The sequence below is a fragment of the Manis javanica genome, chromosome 12 (assembly GCF_040802235.1).
Source record: "Manis javanica isolate MJ-LG chromosome 12, MJ_LKY, whole genome shotgun sequence".
In the NCBI taxonomy this organism is placed as follows: Eukaryota; Metazoa; Chordata; class Mammalia; order Pholidota; family Manidae; genus Manis; species Manis javanica.
In genome coordinates this window covers 91,487,659-91,512,190 of record NC_133167.1, presented here as the reverse complement: position 1 = coordinate 91,512,190, position 24,532 = coordinate 91,487,659, and the positions used below count along the sequence as shown (strand labels likewise).

At 34.4% G+C, this 24,532-nt stretch overlaps 1 protein-coding gene across 4 annotated transcripts in view; it reads right to left on the bottom strand.

The window, feature by feature from the left end:
• The window catches only part of PURG (purine rich element binding protein G), a 34,770-nt gene that overhangs the window by 9,878 nt on the left and 360 nt on the right, over positions 1-24,532 (bottom strand). Inside the window, exons 2-3 of one of the 4 annotated variants that reach the window (XM_073219048.1) lie at positions 23,591-24,463; positions 21,394-21,395 (exon numbers count right to left, since the gene is read on the bottom strand). In XM_073219048.1, coding sequence (XP_073075149.1) covers positions 21,394-21,395; positions 23,591-24,457 — 869 coding nt within the window. In that variant the 5' untranslated portion in view covers positions 24,458-24,463. Of the gene's footprint in view, positions 1-10,983; positions 24,464-24,532 lie in introns of those variants that run through there. The other 3 variants (XM_073219047.1, XM_073219046.1, XM_073219045.1) reach the window with 3 other exon arrangements.

The window sequence follows — 24,532 nt, the reverse complement described above, 5'->3', positions numbered from 1 at the left end:
GCAACAACATGGATGGAGCTAGAGGGTATTATGCTCAGTGAAATAAACCAGGCGGAGAAAGACAAGTACCAAATGATTTCACTCATATGTGGAGTATAAGAACAAAGGAAAACTGAAGGAACAAAGCAGCAGCAGAATCACAGAACCCAAGAATGGACTAACAGTTACCAAAGGGAAAGGGACTGGGGAGGATGGGTGGGAAGGGAGGGAGAGGGTGGGGAAAAAGAAAGGGGGCATTATGATTAGCATGTATAGTGTGGGGGGGGGCATGGGGAGGGCTGTGTAGCACAGAGAAGACAAGCAGTGATTCTATAGCATCTTACTACGCTGATGGACAGTGACTGAAGGGGTTTGTGGGGGGGACTTGGTGAAGGGGAGAGCCTAGTAAACATAATGTCTTTCATGTAATTGTAGATTAGTGATACCAAAATAAAAAAAAACTCTGAATAGTAAGATTAAAACTGTGCTAAATTAATGATACCAAAACAATAAACAAACAAACAAACAAATAAATAAATAAAAGAGATGGGTGAACTTCAAACATTTAGCAGGAAGGAAAAAGATTTTACTTTATACTACTTGGTCATAATCAAGTGTACACGTGTGTGTGTGTGTGTGTGTGTGTGTATGTAGTTTGTCATATTTTAAAGCTATTTGGAATACCAGTTATGGGGCATTTATAATGATTACCTCACCACTTCAAATCTAAGGGGCTGTGTGTTCATCAGCTTTAAAGAGGTTACAGTCAAAATATCCAATGAATTCCCAGTTTCCTACACAAATAACATTATTGTGCATGACAATTCTAAAATAAATAAGTGAAAAAATTCTATCGGTGCTGAGAAAATAATAGTAATATACTGAATAGAATTTATCTACAAATGATGCCAGCAGTTCATGGGCAAAATTAAAACTGTTAATTGAAAGCCAGATAATTATTTCTCCAGTTTATTTTTGTGTAATTCCAATTCAAGCCCACCAAAGGTTTATATTGTCTTAAATCCACATGTCATATGAAAATATCTAAAATACCTCATTTTACTACTTATCGTCATCTCCACCTGAGATTAGAGGTGGAAAATGAAAAAATAAGTAAGCAATTTCCCTAGCACAATGCCTGGCCTTTGGGAGGGACTCAGTATTTGTTGAATAAATGAATGAATGTTTTCATTTCCCTCGAATTGCCATTTCTTTCACAGTGGCTTCTTACTGAACATTAAAAATTCAGTATTATTGAAAAAGAAAAGCATAGCCACATACATAATTAGTAAAAAAAAAAAAAAAAAAAAGAAAAGCAATGCTCTGAAGCCCCTAAGCCACACGTCATTATTGATGTTACTGCCTTGTTGACATAAAAATCACACAAATATAAATTGACACGATTTGTGTAAAACTACAACAAATTTATATATGATAGCATAGACTTTTAGTTATAAAATTCTTCTTTTAAAAACTCAACTAATGACACTAAAGGACATTGTTTACAAGTTAGTGTTTTTTGTTTCCTAAGATATGCCTGCCTACACAGTTGTGCACTTTTATATTTTGTCTGTAAATAGCTTCAAGAGATTATAACTAGCTCAACCCCCCTGCCACTGCCATACCTGAGAGTTTCAGTGGCAAAGGAAGCTCCTATTAACTCCGTATAATTTTTTTATACTTTCTGGGGAACCATCCATTCTCAGGGTTGGGAAGAATTAATAATGATGTGATTAGTATTTATTAAATGTTTATTATATGACAGAAATTTTACTCAGAGCTTCATGTATCTTAAGACATTTAATTTTCTTTAAGGGAATTCTAGTTGATGAAAGGTTCTGTGAGTTTAAAGGACCTTAATCCATTTTGATGTTGATGCTGTCCCTGGATCTAGATGATTGCCTGGCACATAGTGAGTCACTGATAAGTATACAATGAATGACTGAATGAATTCTTACAATAATCCTATAAAGTTATGTAATTTGCCCAAAATTACATACAGTGAGGGACCAGTATTTGGAACTGAACCCAGATCCAACTTTGGTTGACATGAAGTCTGTGCTCTTTACAATTCTGTACTAGGTCACTGAGACTGCTTGATAACTGGAGTAACTCAGCAACTAAAAATACAGCTGAAATTACTGCTATTGCTTAAGGTGGAGGAAGAAATGGATTAAAATTATTATTATTTTATGGCTTCTCTCTCACTTACCAACTTTACATCTCCCTGTATGGCCCTGGAAGATAACTGGTTAGCCAGAGACGGGTAAGATTCCTCAAGGGAGGAACAACCTAAGACAGGCACAGTCGCAGGGGGGCCGTCAGGTGAGAAATTGGGGATCAACAGAGGTGAGGCTTAGAACCTCACCCCCCCTGTTTTGAGAGAAATCTTCTGCATCTGTGGATGTTTTAATGCCCTTGTCTAGCTTGGATTAACACATAGTCTACAGGCACACACCTGATCATCTACATTTGCTCTCTTACAACACTAAACTATGTTTTCTACCTTTATCTTGCATCTACCTACCACTTCAGCATTTTATTAAAAATAAAAATAATAATAATAATAAAGGGAGAAATGTGGGATCCACATATAAATCAAGTATAAAAATCAAACGAATATTCATATTTGACCTGATTGTTTATAGTTCATAATGCATGATCAAAACCGAAAGTTTTTGTACTGTTCACCATGTAAGAACTTACTCACTATGTAAGAATTTGTTCACTATGTAAGAACTTGTTCATTATGCTTCAGAAGATTGGAGACTGATGAGAATTAGGCTTGGGGTGGATTAATGATTGTGCATTGAGCATTGACTCCCCTATACAGAATTTTATTGTTGTTAACAACCATTTGATCAATAAATATGAGAGATGCCCTCTCGAAAAAAAATTAGTATTATTTTATTCTTCTCACAGCAAAAAGCCCACGCGGAACTTCTTGATAATCCTAGATAAATTGATCTTTTTAATAAAACTACGGGTTAATTTGTGCAGACTGAGCCGATACAAAACTCTTACGGCCACAGAAATTCAATCTGCATGTAAGAATTTGGAATTCATCTCGCTAATTTCTCACTGATGTTGCAAAACCATAGCTAACTGGGAATGCCAGGGGCAAGGTCATTTATTTAATGGCATTTCCTAGTCAACAGAGCATAACCAAAGTGCTTTTAATCCCATTGAAATGGAATCCTACTGAATAGAGAATAAATCAAATATAGTGAGCATGATTAAATTCTGTGTATGAATGGGAATACTTCGGTGCCCTAGAATCTTCATTGTTAACAACTATAATCATGGTGTAATGATGTAAATGAGACGTGAGTTCTTGAGTTAATTTGATAAAAACTTGGAACATCCCTTTTAAACAGGTTTTTGAAAAAAGCCTGCTTCCATCTTATTATGTGGTCATATATCTTTTGTTCATAGGATAGTAGGAAAAAATCCTCTAGTTGATTTTTAATTATTAACTAAAATTACTGTGCAAATGCAGTAGTTTTATCTCTTAAATTTTCTAAATAGCATTTTTTTGAAGGCTACACTGCAATGCAGGTGCCATGACAAGACTTGTGACAGTAGACAGACAGGATCTATATTCTAGTCATTAGAGTCAAGATAAGGTGGGCGGCTCAGGTAGTAAGAATAAAGAATAGAGAGGGTCAAACACTCAATAATTAGAGGCAAGAGGCTGCAGTCTAGGCAAGTGGTCTGTATATTTTGAGAACCAGTATAATGATATGCCTTCTGCAAGGGCCAAAACCAACAGTCATTGAGTGCAGAATTGAGCCTAAAGATGTGATGGAAACAGGAAAATACCTAGAACGCATTTCAAAAACCTATTTAAATTAGCTATGAAAATGTGTGCTTAGTTCACAGAACTGGAACAAATAATCCTAAAATTTGTATGAAACCACAAATACCCTAAATAGCCAAAGTAATCTTGAGAAAGAACAAAGCTGGTGGTATCACTCCCTGATTTCAAACTATACTACAAATCTATAGCAATCAAAAAAGTATGATACTGGTACAAGAACAGACACATAGACCAATGGAACAAAAATGGAGCTCAGAAATAAATGCATACTTACATTGTCAATCTATGATAAAGAGGGCAAGAATATATAATGGAGAAAAGAAGTTTCTTCAGTAAGTGCAAAAGAATGAAACTGTACCACTTTCTTATGCCATATACAAATATAAATTAAAAATGCATTAAATGCTTAAATATAAGACCTGAAACCATGAAACTCCTAGAAGAAAACATAGGCAGTAAGCTCTTTGACATCAGTCTAAGCAATATGTTTTTGGATTTGTATTGTCAGACAAGGACAACAAAAGCAAAAATAAACAATTCGTACTACATCAAATGAAAAAGCTTTTTCACAGTAAAGGACATCATCACAAAATGAAAAGGCAACCTACTGAATGGGAGAAGATACATGCAAAGTATATATCTGATAAGGGGTTGATATCCCCTTACAGACAACTCAACAACAAAAATACAACATGATTAAAAAATGGGCAAAGGATCTGAATAGACATTTTTTCAGAGAAGGTGTACAGATGGCCAATAGAAACATGAAAAGATACTCAACATCACCAATCATCAGGGAAATGCAAATCAACACCACAATGAGATCTTGCCTCATATTTGTCAGAATGGCTAATATCAACAAGACAAGAAATAAGTGGTGGCGAGGATGTGGAGAAAAGGGAACCTTTGTGCACTCTTGGTGAGAATGTAAACTGAGTGCAGCCACTGCGGAGAATAGTATGGTTCCCCAAAATATTAAAAATAGAACTACCATACATCCCAGTAATCCCACTTCTGGATATTCAAAGAAAACAAAAACAGGAATTTGAAAAGATATGTGTACCCCTATTCCACTGCACATTATTTACAATAGCCAAGAGACAGACTTAGGTAAATCTCTTGACTGGATAAAGAGGATGTCATATGTATATATATATTTTCACCAGTATGAAATGAGATACATTATGTGAATTTGAAAAATACATCCAATTATATGTAAACTATGATATGAAATTCCATATTCTTTTTATATTTAAAATAATTAGAAAATATTTCAAAATTAATGTCCTGTTATGGAAAAACTTGAAGGAGAAATGGATCTCTTGTATCAGTAACTAATTGGATTCATCCATTAATGGTTCTTCATTGCAATGTACTGACAGAAAATGATTACAACTTCTGATTTACTAACACAGTCACAGTAGAATCAGGCTTATTCATTTGGCTAAGACATCAGTGAAATATTTATAGTTGAGAACACTATAGATTTTTGTAAATCTAGACATTTGGAGAGAAGAGTAGTTTGTGAAAATGTTGTATGTGCTATGAGAGTGAAATAAAATTAGCTACCAAAGCCCAGGGCAGGGAGGGCAAATAGTGATATGAATGTTACTAATCCTTGCCTCCCTCATCCTCTCCCCAAGCACACACAGAAATCACAGCAGTCTTTTATGATAAGCCTGCATGGGGCTTTGCAATCATCTCCAACCTAGAGCTCAGGAAGGCATAACCACTTGAATGCAGTAGGCACATGAGATGAAATGGAATTATTATTTTCATGCTAGGGCATTGAATGAGACCTGGAATGGGAAAGACAGAATTACTGTTTAAAACAGAATCACTGTAGTTCTCTATATTTGCATCAGTGAAGTGTATGTTGAGCCCTATAACAGAATGTAGTAGATAATTAATCATAGTTAAAGGATAAATTGTTAAATAGAAAAAAATAACACATGGTATTTTATAAGAGTTTCAAGCACACTTTTCATAGTTACCAACACACTGCCTGGCACATGGCAGGTATTGAACATCTGCTGAATGAAAATAAAATGACAGTTTGGGCTCTGCAAGCTGTTTTGAATCAAATAACTTTGGACATGGCACCCTTAAAGCTAATGGCAGTGGAATATTTTTCTTTTGTAAGTTACTGTACCTCTAGTCCATAGTATAGGGCCTGGGACAGAGCAGCCACTCAGTGTCCCACGAGTTTGAAGATAACTGGATTATTTGTTTAAGAAGCAGGTGACAGAATATTTCTGAAGTGAAATATAGGATGTGCAGGAAACAAAAGGTCTCATATTCTACTGTAACTTACTTTGTGAGTCGTCTTTGAAATAAAATGACATAGCATTTCTTATCAGGTTTTAAAATGATCACTTTTATTCCCACTTGTTGCCATATAGATTTCTGTTCAGTACTGTGATCCTGAAGCCAGAAGACGTCAAAGGTAAACAGGAACAGGTACAATGGTGATTTAGTATGAAGAGATGACTTAAGACATCAGCACAGTAGAGGGGAACACAAAAGAGGAAGAAACAGTCTCTGCTTTTTAAACTTGGTAGAAAAGGAGGAGAAAGAGTACCCTGAAACACTTCACTAAAGCAAAGTGAATATGAAGGAGGCCAAGAATGAAAGGGTCATCAATAAATGTCAGATGCAACAAAGAGGATCTGGAGAAAAATGAGAAAAGGCCACAATGGAAGGAAGTCGAAGGAATCTTTAAAAGAAGTTTCACTGATTTCCAGGGCTATAGAAATTGAAAGGTTCAAAGGATCTTCTATTGTGACTGAATCCCCACAAGTGGTGGCTAAGCAAGGGGTCCACAGAGGTTAAATGACTTGCCTCATGCCTGGCCAGAAGGCACAGAGCCAGGACTTTTGAATGATAACACAGCACCTGTACCTCTGTACCACCCTGCCAATGCCAGGAGGACAAAGGCGACACCTCAGGATTCTTTAAATTCCATGAAAGCTTGACAGAATACTGCAAATAATACACATTAAATTTTTTTGACTTAATTAATTATGCACAGAGTGAGTAGTTTGACATTCACATTCATTTTTATAGTTATTTTGTAATAAAATTATTAAAGCTAAGTTGCCATTCAGAATTGAATTATTAAAATCTAATTTAGGAATCAAGTTCTGGGCTTACCTGCAACTGATTAAAATTTTCACATTAAATATAAAAAAAAATTCCATCCAATGAAATGTTGATGTTATGTAATATATATGTCCCAGCTTGGTACATCACTAAATGTAAAATTTGGTTCTTTTTAAAAAAATGAGTCGAATCCAGTTTATTTTATGAAAAGAACTGAGTGTTCTTTGTCTGAGGGACATTAACCATGTTTCTCTTTAGCTGGGACAACTGTTTGTTACCTTCCAGAATGTCCATCTTGGAGTTTTCTTATGTGGGTTAAATGAAAGATTGCAGAGAGCCTTTTATTTTACTGAAACAAGTATGCCCTAAATAAATAGCTAATGACTGGCCAAAAAAAAATGAGTCGAACAATAAATGGTGACTAACACACCAAATTGCACATAATGATCCTAAGGATTGCTTAAATAGGAGTACAATTTAATAATGCTTGAAGAACAATAATGCAAACTAACCTTAGTTGTTGTAAATCAGAAAGATTTTTTATTCTGTATAAATTTAATATTATAATTGGAAAAGTAGGCAAATGTCAAAAAAAAAGGCTCAGAACCTGGGATATTTTCAGGCTGGAGTTTACTGTATTTGATAAAGATTCCCTCTGGCAAAATATTATTGCCTAGCTTATGTTAGACACTGTAAACAGAGGAGAGATTAAGTTTGAAGTTGCTAGTAGTGTGCACCCTGAGGACTGCTGGGCATTAAATGAATTTCTTTGATTTAGGGTGATAGTGGTGAGCAACAAAGAAAGATCTTTAAGTATTGACAGGAGTACATCAAAGGAAAAAAGCACAGGCTTAGTATGTTACTGAATCAGATGCAGTATAACTCTTACACTAAATCTTTACATCTAAAATTTTTTTCACATTTCTAATTTTAGAGTGGAAATCAAAGGAATGAGATTCAATTTTAAAGATTTTTCTTGGAAGTAAGTATTAGCAATACGTTGCAAATTGTTAAAAAAATTCTGGGTGCTACAAAAATTATGGAAGCATTCAAAGTTGTCCTAAATAAAATTGCATTTGTCTGAAAAAAAAATCTTTAGAATGCATTGATATTATGAGTTGTTAAATTCATAAAATGAAGATTCAGTTATCATTACTCAAGAATCACGATCAACTAGTTCTCATGTTAGTTCTAAGATGATCTAGGTCAAGAAAAGGTAGATGTTTCTTCTGTGTCAAAATTGTAAGCATAATTCTCATAATTATAGCATTTCTGGTTATTTAGATAGATATTTCCTTCAGGATGTCAAACTTCATTGATTTCTTGAAAACATTTTGATAACAGAAAGAGAAATCTTTTGAAGAAAACCTTTTTGAGAAAGAGTTTTAAGAATGTTTCTTGGGTTGAGGTTTTTCTTACTGCCAGTTACTGCCTAAATAACATTTGAAACACTCCATTTGCAGAAAATGCATTTTTATTTATGCCTAGTTTCTCCCAAATTATGTTTCTAATAAAGTTGCTTAAAGGCACTTAGGAAATACTTAGTATTGATCTAAGCAAAGATTTTGGAAGCATTTAGTGAACATCAACACTGTCAAACTCCAGAAAAATTTCCAATCTACTACGTAATCAATGAGAAAACAATCCTAGAATGTACTTAGGAAAAATCTACAGAAATTCCAGGAGTTAAGCTGAATTCCCCTGGTAACTCTCATTTCAAATGTTCAACAAACAAGGCCAAAGTATCCCTCTATCACCCCTTAGGTCTCATGGGGAATAAAGGGTTAACATCCCTGCAAGTCTGTGGAAAGCTTCGAAGATAAAATATCCTTCATTTGCAGTCACCCAAAGCTTAGAAGGATCTCTTAATGTAAGCCCAGTTGCTTTGTAATTATAAATCTTTTTACACATGAGAATTATAACAGCATGGGGTATAAGGATTATACTTGCAGAGCTAAGTGGTGATAACCATAAACCCATAATTGATGGAAGAAGGGTTAAGCAAATATCTTGGTTATTTAAAAAAAGGTTGAGAAGCAAATAGGATAGTGGTTGCCAGGGGATGGGGAGTTGTTTGATGAGCACAGAGTTTGTTGTGCAAGATGAAAAACGTCTGGAGATTACTTGTACAACAGAGGGACTACACTTAACACTAATGGTAGTCCACTAATGGACTACACTTAACACTTAGAAATGGTTAAGATGGTAAATGTTATGTTATGTGTTTTTTTAAAACCACAATTTAAAAAAAATGAGTAAAACCAGAAGATTGACTAAGGTTATGTTTTCTACTAATCGAATACACGTTTTATCTAAAAAAAAAATTGATGGAAGTCATTTGAGATTTAGAGGGTCAGCTTGTGAGAAGCAAAAGACAAATCACCTCTGGACTGGACTCAGGCTGGAGAGACTCTGATTGGTTGTGACATCGGGCAAGTAGTTTCAATTTGAGTTTAGGAGGTGAGGGAGAAACTAGCAATTCTAGTGATCACTGCCCAAAAAGCTAGACAACAAGATAGTACAAAATCTTAAATACTTGGATTTATGTATGTAGCATCTTATTTTAATGTGAACCATAGTTATTTCTTGTTAATAGCAAAACCAAAAAATCATGGCTGGCAGTTTAAAGTCTAATCCAATTCAGCTGAAAAAATGATATAGAAGAAAGGATTCAAGTCTAAGTCCATGACAAAGAATGGCCTCCAGACCACTTACATCAGAAAGAGACAAAGATGCTGATTTCTGAACCCCACTCTGGACCAACCAAATCAGAACCTTTGGGGACAGGGACCACAACCTGTGTGTTTAATATGCTGTGTACACTGATGTTTGAGAATGTTTAGGCTAAATTTTAAAGGGAGAAACTGCTGTCATTTTGATGGAGGTAAGAACTCTTTAGAGTCAAATACAGAGTGTTTTCTTTAATGCTTAAGAGTATTCCTGATGACATCATCACGGACATGATTCTTTAAGTTCCTCAGAGGCACACTGCAGATCCTCTGCAGTTTTAAAGGAGGGAATGTTGGATAACAATAACCTCTTGGAAGTATTAGAAGAGACATATTCCTAGATAAGTCAGATGGTAGGTTGTGTTGCAAGAGCCAGTTGTGAAGTTTTTAGAGCTACAATGAAAACTTTTATAGCTCTAAAGCATGGATGACAAATAGTTAATATTTGGCATGAAAGCTCTTCTCTCTTTCCCTCTAAATGCAGATTTCAAATTCTCAACATAGCACTTTAGGGCAGTCCTACTACGTCGATCCTAATAACAAAATGAAACCAATTTATCTTTAGTTCTCCAGGAGCATGGAAAGGGGTGTGTGTAAAAGATGGGGCTCTCTATAATTTTACACACAAACACACATACATACTTAACATTTGTGCAGAGTAAAATTTACTTAGCTAAACATTTGGAAATGTTTAATACAGACATAGTTTAAAGGCTTTGGTGTCATACACTTCAGTTTACTCAGATCTCTCCTCTCAATGTATTATTATTTGTCCACTGAAATCTGGAAATGTTACAGTATCACAAGAAAGCACAGACGACTGAAAGAAGTGACAACTGACAAGTGGACCTACAAGTGAGAACTGAGTTTAATATTGGTTCATAGTAGATCCCTGAACTTAGATAATTATTGCCACCTACCCTTTTGCCCTTTACAAAGCTTTGAGACTCTACAGGGGAGAAGCACACATATTTGCAGCCATGATCAACTTAGTTGGAAACTTATTCTCTAATACAGAAAATGTAAGATGAAATTAGCAAACTATGTTGTTTCATTCCATCTTGGTAAATTAGTTGTGCAAGAAAAAACAGAGCATGAAAATATTTTATTGCTTCAACTTCAGAATTTAATCTGAATTTTTATAAAGAAAACTTTATTTGATAATACCCAATAATTTATTTTCCAAATTACTGTTATCACTCATGTCTCTCCAAATAAACCTATAGGAGGTATTTTTGAAATAGCAATATAAATTCTAAATTTATTCTTTCATATAATTGTTTCTGGAAGAAAATGATTAAAAGTGAACATTTTCTTATGAAAATTATAAAAGCTAGACTTAATTTTGTAAGGTTAATTTCATAAACCCATCTTAACTAATTCATTTAATTAGCAAAGCTCATGAAAGTTTGAAAACTATTTCTTATGCTATTTTGCAATAATAAGGGGTAGGAGAAAATAAGTTTTTTCTTAATATGTATTCAGAATACTACTAGAAATTTGAAACCACATTTCTTTATCCAACCTGGTAAATTAACAGAAGACCTGAACACTAAAATTCTAAGTACTATTCCCAAGAAATTCTGTTTCTCAGTGTTCAAAAGAATCTTCAAAGTAATAACAGTTCAATTTTTTTTCTGATTTATTAATTCCCTTTATGCATCCTAAAGTAAGTGCATGTCTTATCTCTAAGTAATTCCAGTAATAGGAAAGTAATACCACTTCTTAAAGTTTGCCCTCATGTTGAGCTGAAGTCTTCCATCAATCTACTATAAATCTCTTTTCTGCTTAAAAATCCACTCAGATTATAATTCTAAGACTTAGTTTTTTTATATCTAAAATTTAAATTGTAGCTATGTTACAAACAAGATAGAGAATTTTAAAGAAAGTTACACTGCCGGTGATGATTGTTTTGAGTTGGTGACTATCTCTGTTACGTCAGTAGTTAATCTTTTTCACAATTAGGAATTCACTGTTTTGCAGCACTAACCATTTAAGGGGTAGTAGTTGAAAAGAGAACTTAACTTGCAGAACTGCCAAATACCTACATATGAATTAATTTAGTATTTCTAATAGGATGTTATCCACTAGAATGATGGCTATTAGATTATGTACAGTCAAATATAGTAATTATATACATTTATGTATAAAATATGGTTTTATTAATTTTGATCAACACATTTATTATAGCATGTCCACAGGTTGGCAAATGTAATATAAATTATTTTAAAACATGTTAGTTACATTTTCAAATGATATGCTCAATGAATGTGCAGGTGAAGTATCTCTAAATTTAAGTCAATAGGTCCAATTATTAATTTGTAAAAAACACCATAAATATATTACAGTATATATACAGTTCCTCTATCCTACCCAAACAGATAGGACACAGGAAGATAGTGAAAATATTATATGCTTTTAAATAAATTAGCATATTTCTTACCACTTATATATCTTGAGATAATCAGCATTTTAAGCTTTAGCCTTTTAGCCTATTTCAGTAATTATGAACCATTTGAGCTACATAACATATATTACAAAATATAAAACTGAGGGACTAAACTAATTCCAAGGTCCCTCCAAGTCCTAATATTTAATATTCACTAAAACTCGTATTAGTAATTATTGAGTATAGAAATTATTCACTTTCCTTTACTAAGATTTATACAACACAGTTACGTAATAAATTTAAAAATCTGTTTCAGTTTCCATAAATTTGGAAGCTAAGCTTTGCAGATAGGGATTCATAATTATCAATCCCTATCAGAATTATCTCAATCTAGCTGTCAAAAAATCAAGGGGAAGTAAGAAAAGCTATTAGATGTAATGAAAGGATAAAAAGGGAAGAAATGTTTGCCTAAATTCTAGCCAGTTTATACAAAATGTTGCTTGTTTTAAGATCTGTAAACCTCTCAAGGCAGAATGAGTAGTACAGAGTTTTCTTTCTACCAAGATGCTATAGTTGTTTTGACCAAATTTCTCTTTCACTGTCTGTTGTAGCTAAGGTAAAATCAGACCAACCTAGAGCAGTGGTTCTTAAAGTGTGGTCCACAGACCAGCACTGTAGGTTCATTTGGGAGCGTGTTAGAAGTACAAACTTTTGGAACCTCACCCCCGACCCCTCATGACCTACGGAACCGAAACTCTCTGGAGGTGGGCTCCAGCCATCTGTGGTTTAACAAACCCTCTAGGTGATTCTTAACCACACTAAAGTTTGAAAACCACTGGCTAAAATAATGGAGAAAAATGTGTATCTGTAAACAGGGCAGTCATCTCAAATATTTGAATTTATCCTGCTGGAGTTAAGGAAAAGAGGAGGAAACTTGGTAATTAAATATGAAAATATATGGAGTGATGTAGGAAGAGTAAGATGGCAGAGAAAGTTGCCACAAACAATAAAACTCTAATATTAATTACTTCTCTTCAAACCTATTTAATATAACTTGTTGATTCTGATTCATGAAAATGAAACTGTAGACCCACAGTTAATAGTAACTTGTCTCCTCTCTGCTCCTTAAAGGAAGAATTGGGATGATCAATCAATAATACTCTCATCATCTGATCCCTTTAAAAAATGATTGACATTTATTTGAAATAGTTGTTCAGGATTAGAGGTTCGACCTCTAAACTATACTATAGATCAAGCAAGTTGTATTTATTAGCACCATACTTTAACCAACTAGATAAATCCTCACGTAAGAAGTGTTTCTTGTACTAGCCCCATGTATAGGGAATAGCTTTAGATAAAGTAATTGCCAGAAATCTGAGGCAGACCAGTGGTGGTTGGGGGTAGGCTTTTTTAGTCAGAGGATTAAATTTCAGAGGAAGTCTTCAAGGCAGTCTGGCCTAACTGAATGAAAACAGTGTTTGGCTTGGTGTCAATTTGGGTTTAAATGCATTAGTTCTGAAACACTGAACCAGTTTCTAAACCTCTGGAAAATTATATTAAAATGGGGATGAGAATAGGGTTAGGAGGATTAGAAATATTTATAAAGGGCCCAGCAATGCCTAAATTATGGTAGGTATTTAATTAAATAATAGTTATTAGTACCACCTTCTATTTAAAAATGATCATGGTACAATTTTACTAGAGGCTAAGTTCATTTCTGAAATTTCCTGTCAGTCATGCTAGTCAAAATATTTTCTGAAACCCATTGTGTAGAGAAAAGTTGGAATTAACTAACCTTTCAGTCCATATAACCCCAAGTGAAAATGTTTTCTATTTTTCTATTCATCCTAAACTGTTACATAGAAATGCAGTAAGAGTGTTGAGATTAGTTAAGGGTAGTAGTAGTCCTCCTTTCTGAGAATCTATAGAACTAGTCCATAGGGAAATATTTGAATTTTCAAAGAGCAGTTTTAGTCTTTCCTTATTGTGTTTCAATTGTCATTTGAATAAATAAACAGGATGGAGTGGGGCCATGGTGGTAGTGAAAGAACTAAGTGTTCTTACCCACTTCCAACAGGGAACAGTATATGGGAGGGAGGGCACACGGAGGAAGGTCATGAGTGATGGAATTTGAGAATTCTGTTTTTACACCTGATTATAGCATGGTTTACTCTCTTTGAAGAACTGACTAAAAAGCAAGAGATAAAATTTATAAAAAACTCAACCAGACCTTCAAAATATTTTGTCCTGTTGAAATTCTAGACTGACAATGAATGATTGGTATAAATCACAGTGCTAGTCTGAAGAGCCTAGAAATAAAATGCAACAGCTACTGAAGTAAATTAGCAGATGGTGAGGAATGTTTTGTATCTAGGTACTCACACACATCCTTATCCTCATTCCTAAATCATTTATCGAATGGTTCTTTTGTTTCCTTTGCGGGGCAGTTTTGGCCTTAGGGTGTGCTCTTTTGGTAAAGTTGCCTGGAATGTTTGAAATGGGAAGCTGAGGATGGTTTCCACAAAAGGGCAAGGGAAAAAAGAACTGCCAAAGCAAACTCTTCCCTCACAGCCCACTTAGATTTCAAACAACACAGCAGCAGCAGCAATCAAGAACCTAAAATGTATCTGCTATTTTGAGGAGAGGGAGAAGAGAGAAACATTTTCTGCAACAGCCAATTCACTCTACAATCTATTGAGGAGAGACCAGCCAGATTGCTGTCGTGATCCACTGCCAGGTAAAAGATCATTTTATTATATTGAATGTTTCTGTAGTGGAACTTCATGTGCAAAGATATTTTTGAAATTAGGAACATACACATGGGTATATGCATCTCAAAATACACTTTGGTTGGTTACTCTTAAATACTGGTTTTGATGAAACAAATAGGCACCAAAAAGAGAGGTCTAGACAGAATGGTGTTGCTCCTTTTCGGCCCCCTCTATGGACAGTGTTGGTGGCACCGCATATGCTGGAGGACAGTGTTCCTGAAGAAATGCTTCTAGGACAAAACACCTTGCGTGCTTTTCATTTCCCCTTCAGTCATCAACCTCTGAAGTTTTCAGGGCTAAAACACAGACACACACACACACACTCTGATGTGTTACGTTTGTTCCCTAGTACTTACAGGTGCTCTACAGTAGAACCATACTGTACAGAGCTTCAGTGTCCTTCCTGATTTTCCTTGTTAAACATCATTATTTGTAACATAGGATATTCAGTAGGACTGAGGAAATAGGGATCTGGGGCAGTACTTGATTCTCAGTGATAGTTGCAGTGTATTATTTAGGAAATGAACTTTTATGGTTTCTTCAGGAACAATGACATTCCAGGAAGGGATGTTAATTTAAAAAATTCTTTTGCCAGGTGGAGTAGGTAAAAAGATTACAGGATATGTGGAAAACAAGTGATGCTTTCAAAGAATGAGACCTCATATAGGTAATAAAAATGTTTTTAAAAATTAAAGCATAGGATAGTTATATAGTTAGGATCTAACAATTTGGTCTTAAAAAGGACTAGAAATAAAATTTCATGTTGTGGGACTAAAGAGATATATACATGTGATAAAGCTGACACGTTTGTATGTTCTTTTGGGTGTCATCACAGGCTGCTGCATTATTATGGTTGTTTTTAATATAAAGAGAGACTTTGTACTCATACTTTCCAATCTTGGAGTTCTCAATCTATTTTTTCTTTCACACTCCATTGATACAAATTTTAAAAGTTTAGAGTGGGAGGGAACTTTAGCTTCTAGCACAATCTTGTTCATTCTTCAGGTTAAGGAAGCCATCCAGCACAAGTTAACTGACTTGCTCAGGGTCAGACCGTACACTGGCAGAATTAGGTCTTATTCTTTTTCAAATGCTCTTTTAAGATTAAATAAATAGGGATTTAGTTTTGAGAATGACTTATTTCTCTCATTTCCGTTAGAATGATTTCTTTTTTTATAGGTAAGCAAAATAATTAGCCACTACCTTTGTCCTTTCTTCTTTTATATTTTGCTATATCTAGGTGACAACCTCATCAAATCCACAAATAATAAAATTCTGAAGAAGAGCATTACCCTAATGAACCATTTTCTCTAAGAAAAAGAGAATACTAAATATTTCTGAATATAGGAGACTCAGATAAAAAAGTGTCTTTAATCAGATCAAATAAAATACTCAGATTTATACCATTATATTGATAAAGACAAAAATCAACGAAAGCATTTCCCTCCCACCCCCAATCTTACACTTTGAGCAACTCTAACTTTAAAATACTAAGAACACTTTTCTTAGCCATTACTTTTCCTTTTCTTTACCCTGATTATTACCTGGGAACAATGAACACAATGAACACAATGAATAGAGAACAAGGGGGAGAAATGAGAAGACAAACATCTCTTACTCAACCTTAGAACAACACTAAAGAAGAAACTGTATATTCCATTTAAATGAGTATTTTCTTCAAATTCACATCCTAAATTAACTGCATTGTAACAGCGCTAATTTCATTATGAGTAAATTTTAATTTACTGGTAGATGCCACTGGCCTCAGTAAAAATAAGTAATTTCTTACAGGGGATATTAAAAGAAGGTAAACTTGAGAAAGCATTGTTTATCAGAAAGCACCAACATGGGCAACTCCTTGATTAAGGATAGGAAATTATTAATTTTTGCTTTTAGCCCAAATTTAAGCAAAACTCATTCCCAAAGGTGAATTTACCCTTCTTTTAATCCCTCTTTTTAAATAAAGAACAATACATATAAACCATTTTAAGCTTAAACAAGTAAATACCTGGACACTTTACCAATGTTACAGATTCTGGAAAGGATAAGGAGTTTATCATCATTAAAATAAAAGGAGCAAACTCTTTTATGCTTTAAAAATACATGTTTAAGAGGATCCTATCTTTTAACAACACTTCTCTCATTTTACAAACAAAAAATCATGCCACCAATTACGGAGGTATTATTCTAAAGTTTAAACCAATGTACAAACAAAAAATCATGCCACCAATTACGGAGGTATTATTCTAAAGTTTAAACCAATGTATAATATTTTAAGCCTTTTAACATTTTCATAAAATCAACAGATACCTACATACTAAAAAATTCTTCCTCAACCTACATATTCTTTGATATATTCCTGATAGTTTGGAATCATTTACTCTGGTTGCTTTAATTTATAACTAGATGGTATCCTTCAGGGTTCAAGTATGGAAACTTTAATGTTTCAGATGTTTTTTTTGGTTGTCACTAGAGAAATGACTTTAAATGTACTCTTCATGTGAATGAAAAGAGAATTATAATTTCTTTGGTGGGGGTGAGGGGCTTGGGGAACTATTAAAGAATTATGTTAATTTCATTTTTAAGTAATTGTATTTACTGTTTTATATTCTTCCAGCAGAGAATGGAGATGTTTCTGTTGTACTTGTAACTTTGTAGCTCCCAAAATTTTACTCTTCCTAAATCATCATAATAGCCCATCCTGACCTAAAAATGCTTGACAGACTCTGAGTTTTTCAATGGGGAATCAATGTTTTAAACAATCAGGACTAGTATTAGCTCTTTGTTTAGCCTAGGATTTGACGAAGTTGTGAAATGAATAATTGATCAATAACTTTGTACCTTTCTCATCATAAAGATAAAAGCTCATGTTAATAAATCAAAAGATTTCAATAGTCGTAACATCACCTTCCACTATAGTTCCAGTACTCATTTGCTCTTATAACGGCAAGGTTTTTGGATAAAAATAAAATAATAGTAGCAGAATTAGTAAAAATTGACAGTGATATTTGTTAAAGCTTTTAAATATGGGTGTTTTTCATTAGAGAACATAGTTAATTTAAAATAACACTTGGTTAAATAGTTTAATATCCTGCCAATCCTAAACTGTAATACTTGAGGAAAAAGATCAATTATTTTCTGAGAATGAGAAAGGGGAAGATTGGAAGACAAGGTTGTTAGGAATAGGGAAGGGATACTGAATATTTATACATTTAAAGTTTACACATATATTTGCATTTTAAGTAAACACCAGTGGGATTCATTAAAAGTTCCTTGAGGTTCCCTTGGTGTAATAATATAGTTAAAATTAAATGCTATGTTAACTAGATCAAGTATGGTGTCTAAGTAAAAGGGAAAAAAATCACTTGAAATGACAGACCTAAAATTGATACTACAGCACAGAGAATACAGTTAAAATGACTATACAGCTATGTTGATACACATGACCGAAATGGAGGGGGTGAGGACTTGATAACATGGGTGAATGCTGAGCCACTGTGTTGTGTGTTTGAAACCATCATAAGATTGCATATAAATGATACTTTAATAAACAAAAACAAAACAAAAATTGATACTGCTAGGTACAGGATAGTGTATATGACATGTTTTCATTTGTATGCTTAAAAAGAATTTATGTATATACACATATGCTTTATAAGCACAGGAACTCTAGGATACACAAAAATTGTTAACATTAGTTGTTACTTTGCACTGTCTACCTATCTGTAGCATTTAAATTCTGTACTATATATAACTTTCCCTATTCAAAAATATTGATTAAAAACCCACTATTAAAATAGGTTTAATTTAAAAAATCATGTCAAATTAAGATAAAAGATTTTTTTACATTATACAAGAAAATATACTAACATACCTTGTTTTTCTAAGATCCACCTACATTAATTTCAGCTTATTTATAACAGAATAACTGTAATCTAAAAACTCAACTTTCATGTGACATAAAATTGGGAAAAACACATTTCCCTATATCTTACTGCTACAGCATTGTAGACTGGATTGTCTCAACAGTATGCTAACATCCTGATTCTCTTCCTCTGATGGGCTAGCCGTAAGCCACCATTTGTCTATGAAATTCAAATCCTTAAAGAAGTTTCAGAAAGATTTTAAGAATTTTATTTGGCAGTGATAAATATTATACCTGTGTTATTCTGTTGGTATGGAAATCAATTTTAACTTCTCTTCATGGTTTACTTTAGACTTCATCCTGCCAAAGATGTTTCATGTGGTAAAGACAGACTTCAAACTGTATGGCAACTAAGCAAAGCCCTATCTAAAGCTTGTAATTGGATTTTACAAATAGTTCCAAAGAGAGATATTTGGAAAGAAACAGGAAAAAATCCTCACATTTATGAAAAAATTATATGCAGAACACCACTTAAAAATTCAAATTAAGTCCTATTGCTTTAAGTGTTAAAATAAACCATGAAACAAAATCTTAAGGAATGATAGTACATACATCAGCTTTCATTGGCAGCTGCTTATTAAAAGTGAGTGTCTGAGGGTATATTCCAATTTTATCCTCTTCAAATTGTGCAGCTCAGATGTTTATTTTACTGAAAATATTTGCAAAATTACAGTATAAATACATGATTATAGTAAGATAGGATGACTATATATAATGTATTCTTATCCATAGATATAAAATGAATGCAGTAAATATAGCATATCTCAAATTGTTAGTACACAGTGTTTCGTAGTAAAGTACATACAACCTATTATTAAGCAACAATTATCCAGTTTTCAAATGTACATCTTAGGAACTTTTTAGGATGGAAGGATACACTAAATCCCCCAATACCCTTTTTGGTTGGTGAAAGTTAGTTCTCCTGAAAATTCTGAAATAATATCATGTTTGTTTTAGCAATTGTTTTTATGTTGTTGTATTTCCTTAATCTGAAACTTTCTTTAGGCTGGATGTTTTCTTAATCATAGTAGCCACTCACACTTTTAATTCTAATACAGTACCATGTACCGTCTTTTCATTAGTTATTTAAACACTCATCGACAATGAAACAGAACCATTAAAAGAATTTTGTGGGCACAAATTTCCAAAATGAACTTTCAGGGTATTATAGGGAGTCTCAATTATATATAGTCTCAACTGTAATACTCATTTGGGCTAGAAAAGGTTTTTACTGATTCTAGGCCTTAGGAATACAAATAGGAATTCTACTTAAAATTCTTTGTTGAATGTATTGGCATTTGTTTCAAAAGCATCTTCTACCCTTCTCCATTACACTGATTCATGGAAACTTGTTAGTACAGCAGTCCCAACACAAACATATGCATGCAAGAGATCACCCTAAAGATTCTAACATAGTTATTGAAACACACCCCTGTCATGTGGCATAAATGTACATCTTCTATATACAAAAGGTAAAGTGCATTATTAAATTAGTGAACTGACAGATTGTCTGCCTGGACCATATAGCTTTCAAATAGACAAATGTGAAATTCTTCCATTAGAACCAATTATTTAAAGAGGTTCTAACTAGCTTTTCCACCCTGTCATTTATTTTTTGGCCATGCTCTTTAGTGCAAATAAGCTTGTGTTTGACTCAAGTTTAAGGGACATGGCAGTTTGGGGCTTTAACAAGGAAAATTATAAAATGTGGCAGAACTTTAATACTTTTATAATACATTGCATCTTTTGCATATAAGCAACAGATTAGTGCTGCTTTAATTGCTAGGAGCACACTGCCAACCATTATAAGGAACCCGTTTCCAAATTTCATACTATTAGCTTATATTATTACAGTTTTGAGTCTGTACCACATTATACTAAGATTATTATGTGCAAACATCATCAGCATTTCAGAATTATACAGTGAACTAGTTATTTTGGTTACTAACTTTAATGCTTATTTTTTGACTTCCAACATCCAGTTGCCTCTAGAGTTTAATTTCTTCAAGGCAGGGACCCTATTATTTTGAAGAATACCATGTACACTTGCAGCTCCACTTATGTTATAAATGACAATAAATAAAATGTATATTGCACAGATAAGAAGAGTAGCTTATTTTATAAGATACATGGCAATACATGTCTTAATACCAGAGTTTTGAACTGGGTCTTATTTGATTATGGCTAATGAATGATTGGTCATTTTAACTATCAAAAAATCATAATATCTGTTCGTTTCTCAATGAATACATTAACTATGAAAATAAATTAAACAAAAGGACTGGCAGAAGGCTTAATGATTTTAAAGTATAGTCATTTGCCAGTGTATTTGCATTTATCCAATCTGTAGTTCTCAGACGGTAAAAACTTTGAAGTATACGTACAATGTAGAAAATTTGGCTGCTTAACTAATTTTTTACTTAAATAATGTGCAATTAAACTAATAGTATTTATATACAGTGAATTAAAGATATGTAAGTCTGACATAGTATTGTATGTGTAGGTATAAACACACACACACACACATATAGACACACACTCAAATCTTATCAGACTAAAAACTAAAAAAGAAATCATTTAGACTTAATGGATATAAATATCTTCGAAGGGAAGGTTTTAAGAGAGAGTATACAGTCACAGCAATAGTGATAGGAACACTCAAATACTGGAACACTCACAGCTCCAGTTCGTAAAATCTGACAGGTTGATTATTATTAATAGGCACTATGATGGGCAGCAATAACAATCAGTAGTACAGTAATTCAAGTGCACACCACTTCTTCATATATCCAAAACTACTTTTTATCAAGCCTACAATAGTTATTATACAGTTAGGACTGTTTAAAGATCCTTGCTACTTTTAGAGTCTCAACACCCACCATGTGCTATTAACTCTAGTACTAACATTATCTTCTAACCTTCAGTTCCATAGTGATCCAGATGGTCCACAATTATAGTGAATCAAAGAGATTCCTTCACACTACATGAGGAAATGTGAAATACAATCTGCAAACCAACACCAGTATAGATGTCTGGGTTACTGATTGCTTGTTTTGAAGTAACATAAGCCAGTGAAATTAATTTTCTTAATCATACCATAATTTCTTACTTAAATGTATTTGGGGACAAACCTCTGGAGGAAAAAAAGGGTAAAAGTAATTTTGAATTATTTATGACATAGAAGAGCTACATTCTGATCTCAATCCATGCAGCCAGCTCTCATCAATGAGAGCTATATTTGGGGGTTGAAATCAGTGTCTGGCTCTTAAATATGATTGTATGGACTTCTTGTGTGAGAGGTGAATAAAGCCAAAATAAAAGACAGTAATTTCATTCAGAATAAAATGCAGCTCAACAGATAAAATTTCAGTCAGTTAATATAGGGTGGGTTGGTACACATATACATTGTATCCACTTGTTTAAAAAATTACCTAGGTGTTGAAAAATTGCTGTGGCACTTCCTGGAAAGTAATTTTTAAAACAGGTAAGTGGGTGAGTCTTGTGTAAAGTAAACGTTTTTAAGTATCATAAAGAGCACCTTGGAAAATGCCTGAATTTTCCTTTCAAATATGTTGGTAACCAATCTTCAAATAATATTTCTCATAGGCTGAAAATTTGTATTCTAAATGCTTTTTTAGAAAACCTTTTTTTTCTTCTGGAATTAAAACACTTGTAAAATCCAGGTTTATATTGGAAGTGTTGACTGGTTTTAAGGGTAGCGATTGCAAAAGTGCTACTAAGATATATTATTACAGATATATTTTTATATCAGTTAACTGGTGCACCAACCCCTCTGAAATAGTGTTAAAGAAGCAGCATAAAATATAACACCTTGAGTCCACAATATATTTTGGGGAGAAAACCTCTCACAATCTTCAAATTATCATGAAAAGCTAAAACAACAAGATTTCCATAGCGAAGCCATAGGTTGAAGCCTCCCACTCAACAGTGACATAAAAGTAATTCCTGAAACTTTGGAAAGTCAGTAACAATATATGGTACAATAAGCAGAGGTGAAGATGGGATCCTAACTAGCTTAGAATAACCAACTAAAACTCTCCCATGGCTTTGATATGGCAACTATAAACTGTAGGGTTACCACAAAATTTGAAATTATATAATATTATAGTAACTCTAAGATTTGATCCCTTAACAGTACTTGTTTAATATTCAGTTATCCAATGGACAATATATTTCTACTAGTACCTTTATAAATAAACATATACTATACTTAAGGTCAATTTCTGTTTCTGTGGTAACTGTCCTACAGGTAAGCTTAGCAGCTTTTAATGAAGTAGGGATAGAATACTTTTTTGGGGAACTTATTAAATAGAAATTCACACTTCCATATTAGGTATATGTATCTTTTTTTAGGATGATGTCATAGTGCAATGTAAATCTTAGTTATGGTATTTAGAAGGTCAGAATGTCACATTTTGTGCTGATTTGCATACTTCAATAGTCTGGAGCAGTTGAAGCAACTAAGCTATTTAGCTCTGGTAAAGTTGGAATTCCTTAAAAATTATAGTGTTCTATGTATAATATGAGAATCAGACTCCTTGAAGTATAAACTATTAGAGGTACTACTAATAACAAAGGGCCAGAAAAGAGGAAAAACTTCTTCAAATGATTATGGATCAGTACTTTTAGCCAATTTGTGATTTTAAATTTTGCCTGGTGGAGTTCAATTTCACTCTAGTCGAGGCATTCTTGTTCTTCACCACTGGCCCTTCTGCCATCCATTCTCTTTTCTTTATGGCTGTTGCAAATTTTCCTCATCTCTTCTTCATACTTGATAAAATTCTCCCCAAACCTTGTCCAAGCTTTGAATGGAACAGTAATAGTATTACGGTAAGGTGGCCTCACCTCACTTACCTTCAGGAAAATTCCATATTTATTAGAGCCCACATCAAAGTAGAATCTTTTATTGTCCACTCTGAAAGAAGTCCCCTCTGGGAGTTCAAGTGGATCATCGTCTCCACCCCTTCGTTCTTCTATGTCCCCTTCTCCATAGTCTTCAATGAGCTGAACCAAGGCATCACGGAACTCAATCATTCCTTGTGCTGGGAGTACGATAGTCTGTTCCTGGCCCAAACTGTGGCCAAAATAACCTATCATGCCTGTCCCCCGCATCACGGTTTGTCTAATCCTTAGGAAGCGGCCCCGTTGGTTTTCTTTTAGGTCTAGATAATATTTCCTGTTGTCCCTCTCAATGTAGTCTGTTTTGAGGACACTGTGAGGGTGCTCTTCGGACCCCACGGAGACTGGTGGAGAGGGTGCCGAGTGCTTCGGTCTCCGTCTGGAGCCTTGCTCTTTGCCGTGGCCATGCTCTTGCCGGTGGCCTTTCAGGCCCAGGTGGGCGTAGTGCTCGATGAAGTCACCGAGACAGTCCTTCAGCTCCGCTGCCACAGACAGGGAGAGGGTCAGTTTACTCTTTCTGATATTGTCCTGCCGGCCTCTCCCTATCCAGACTTCGGCTATCTTGAGGAACCGGCCCCTGGAGCTCTGCTTCACGTCTAGGTAAAACCTCTTTTTCTGGATGTCCACTCGTTTGGAGGCCAGCTCCTGGATTTCGGCTGCGGCGCCCCCAGCCTGATTAGGGGTGGCTGAAGCCGCGTAGTGGGGGTAGTGGGAGTGCTGGGCCTGGGGATAGAGTCTACTCTTGCTTAGGCCAGAGCCCCCTAAATTCTTGCCGCCGCGGCCGCGGCCACTGCCGCCTCCCCTTCGCCTGGCTCTTTCCATCTTCAGCTGCAAGTGACAAACAGACACACGGGGTGGGGGGGGGAGGGGTGTTGAGAACAATCGCAGACGCCCCTC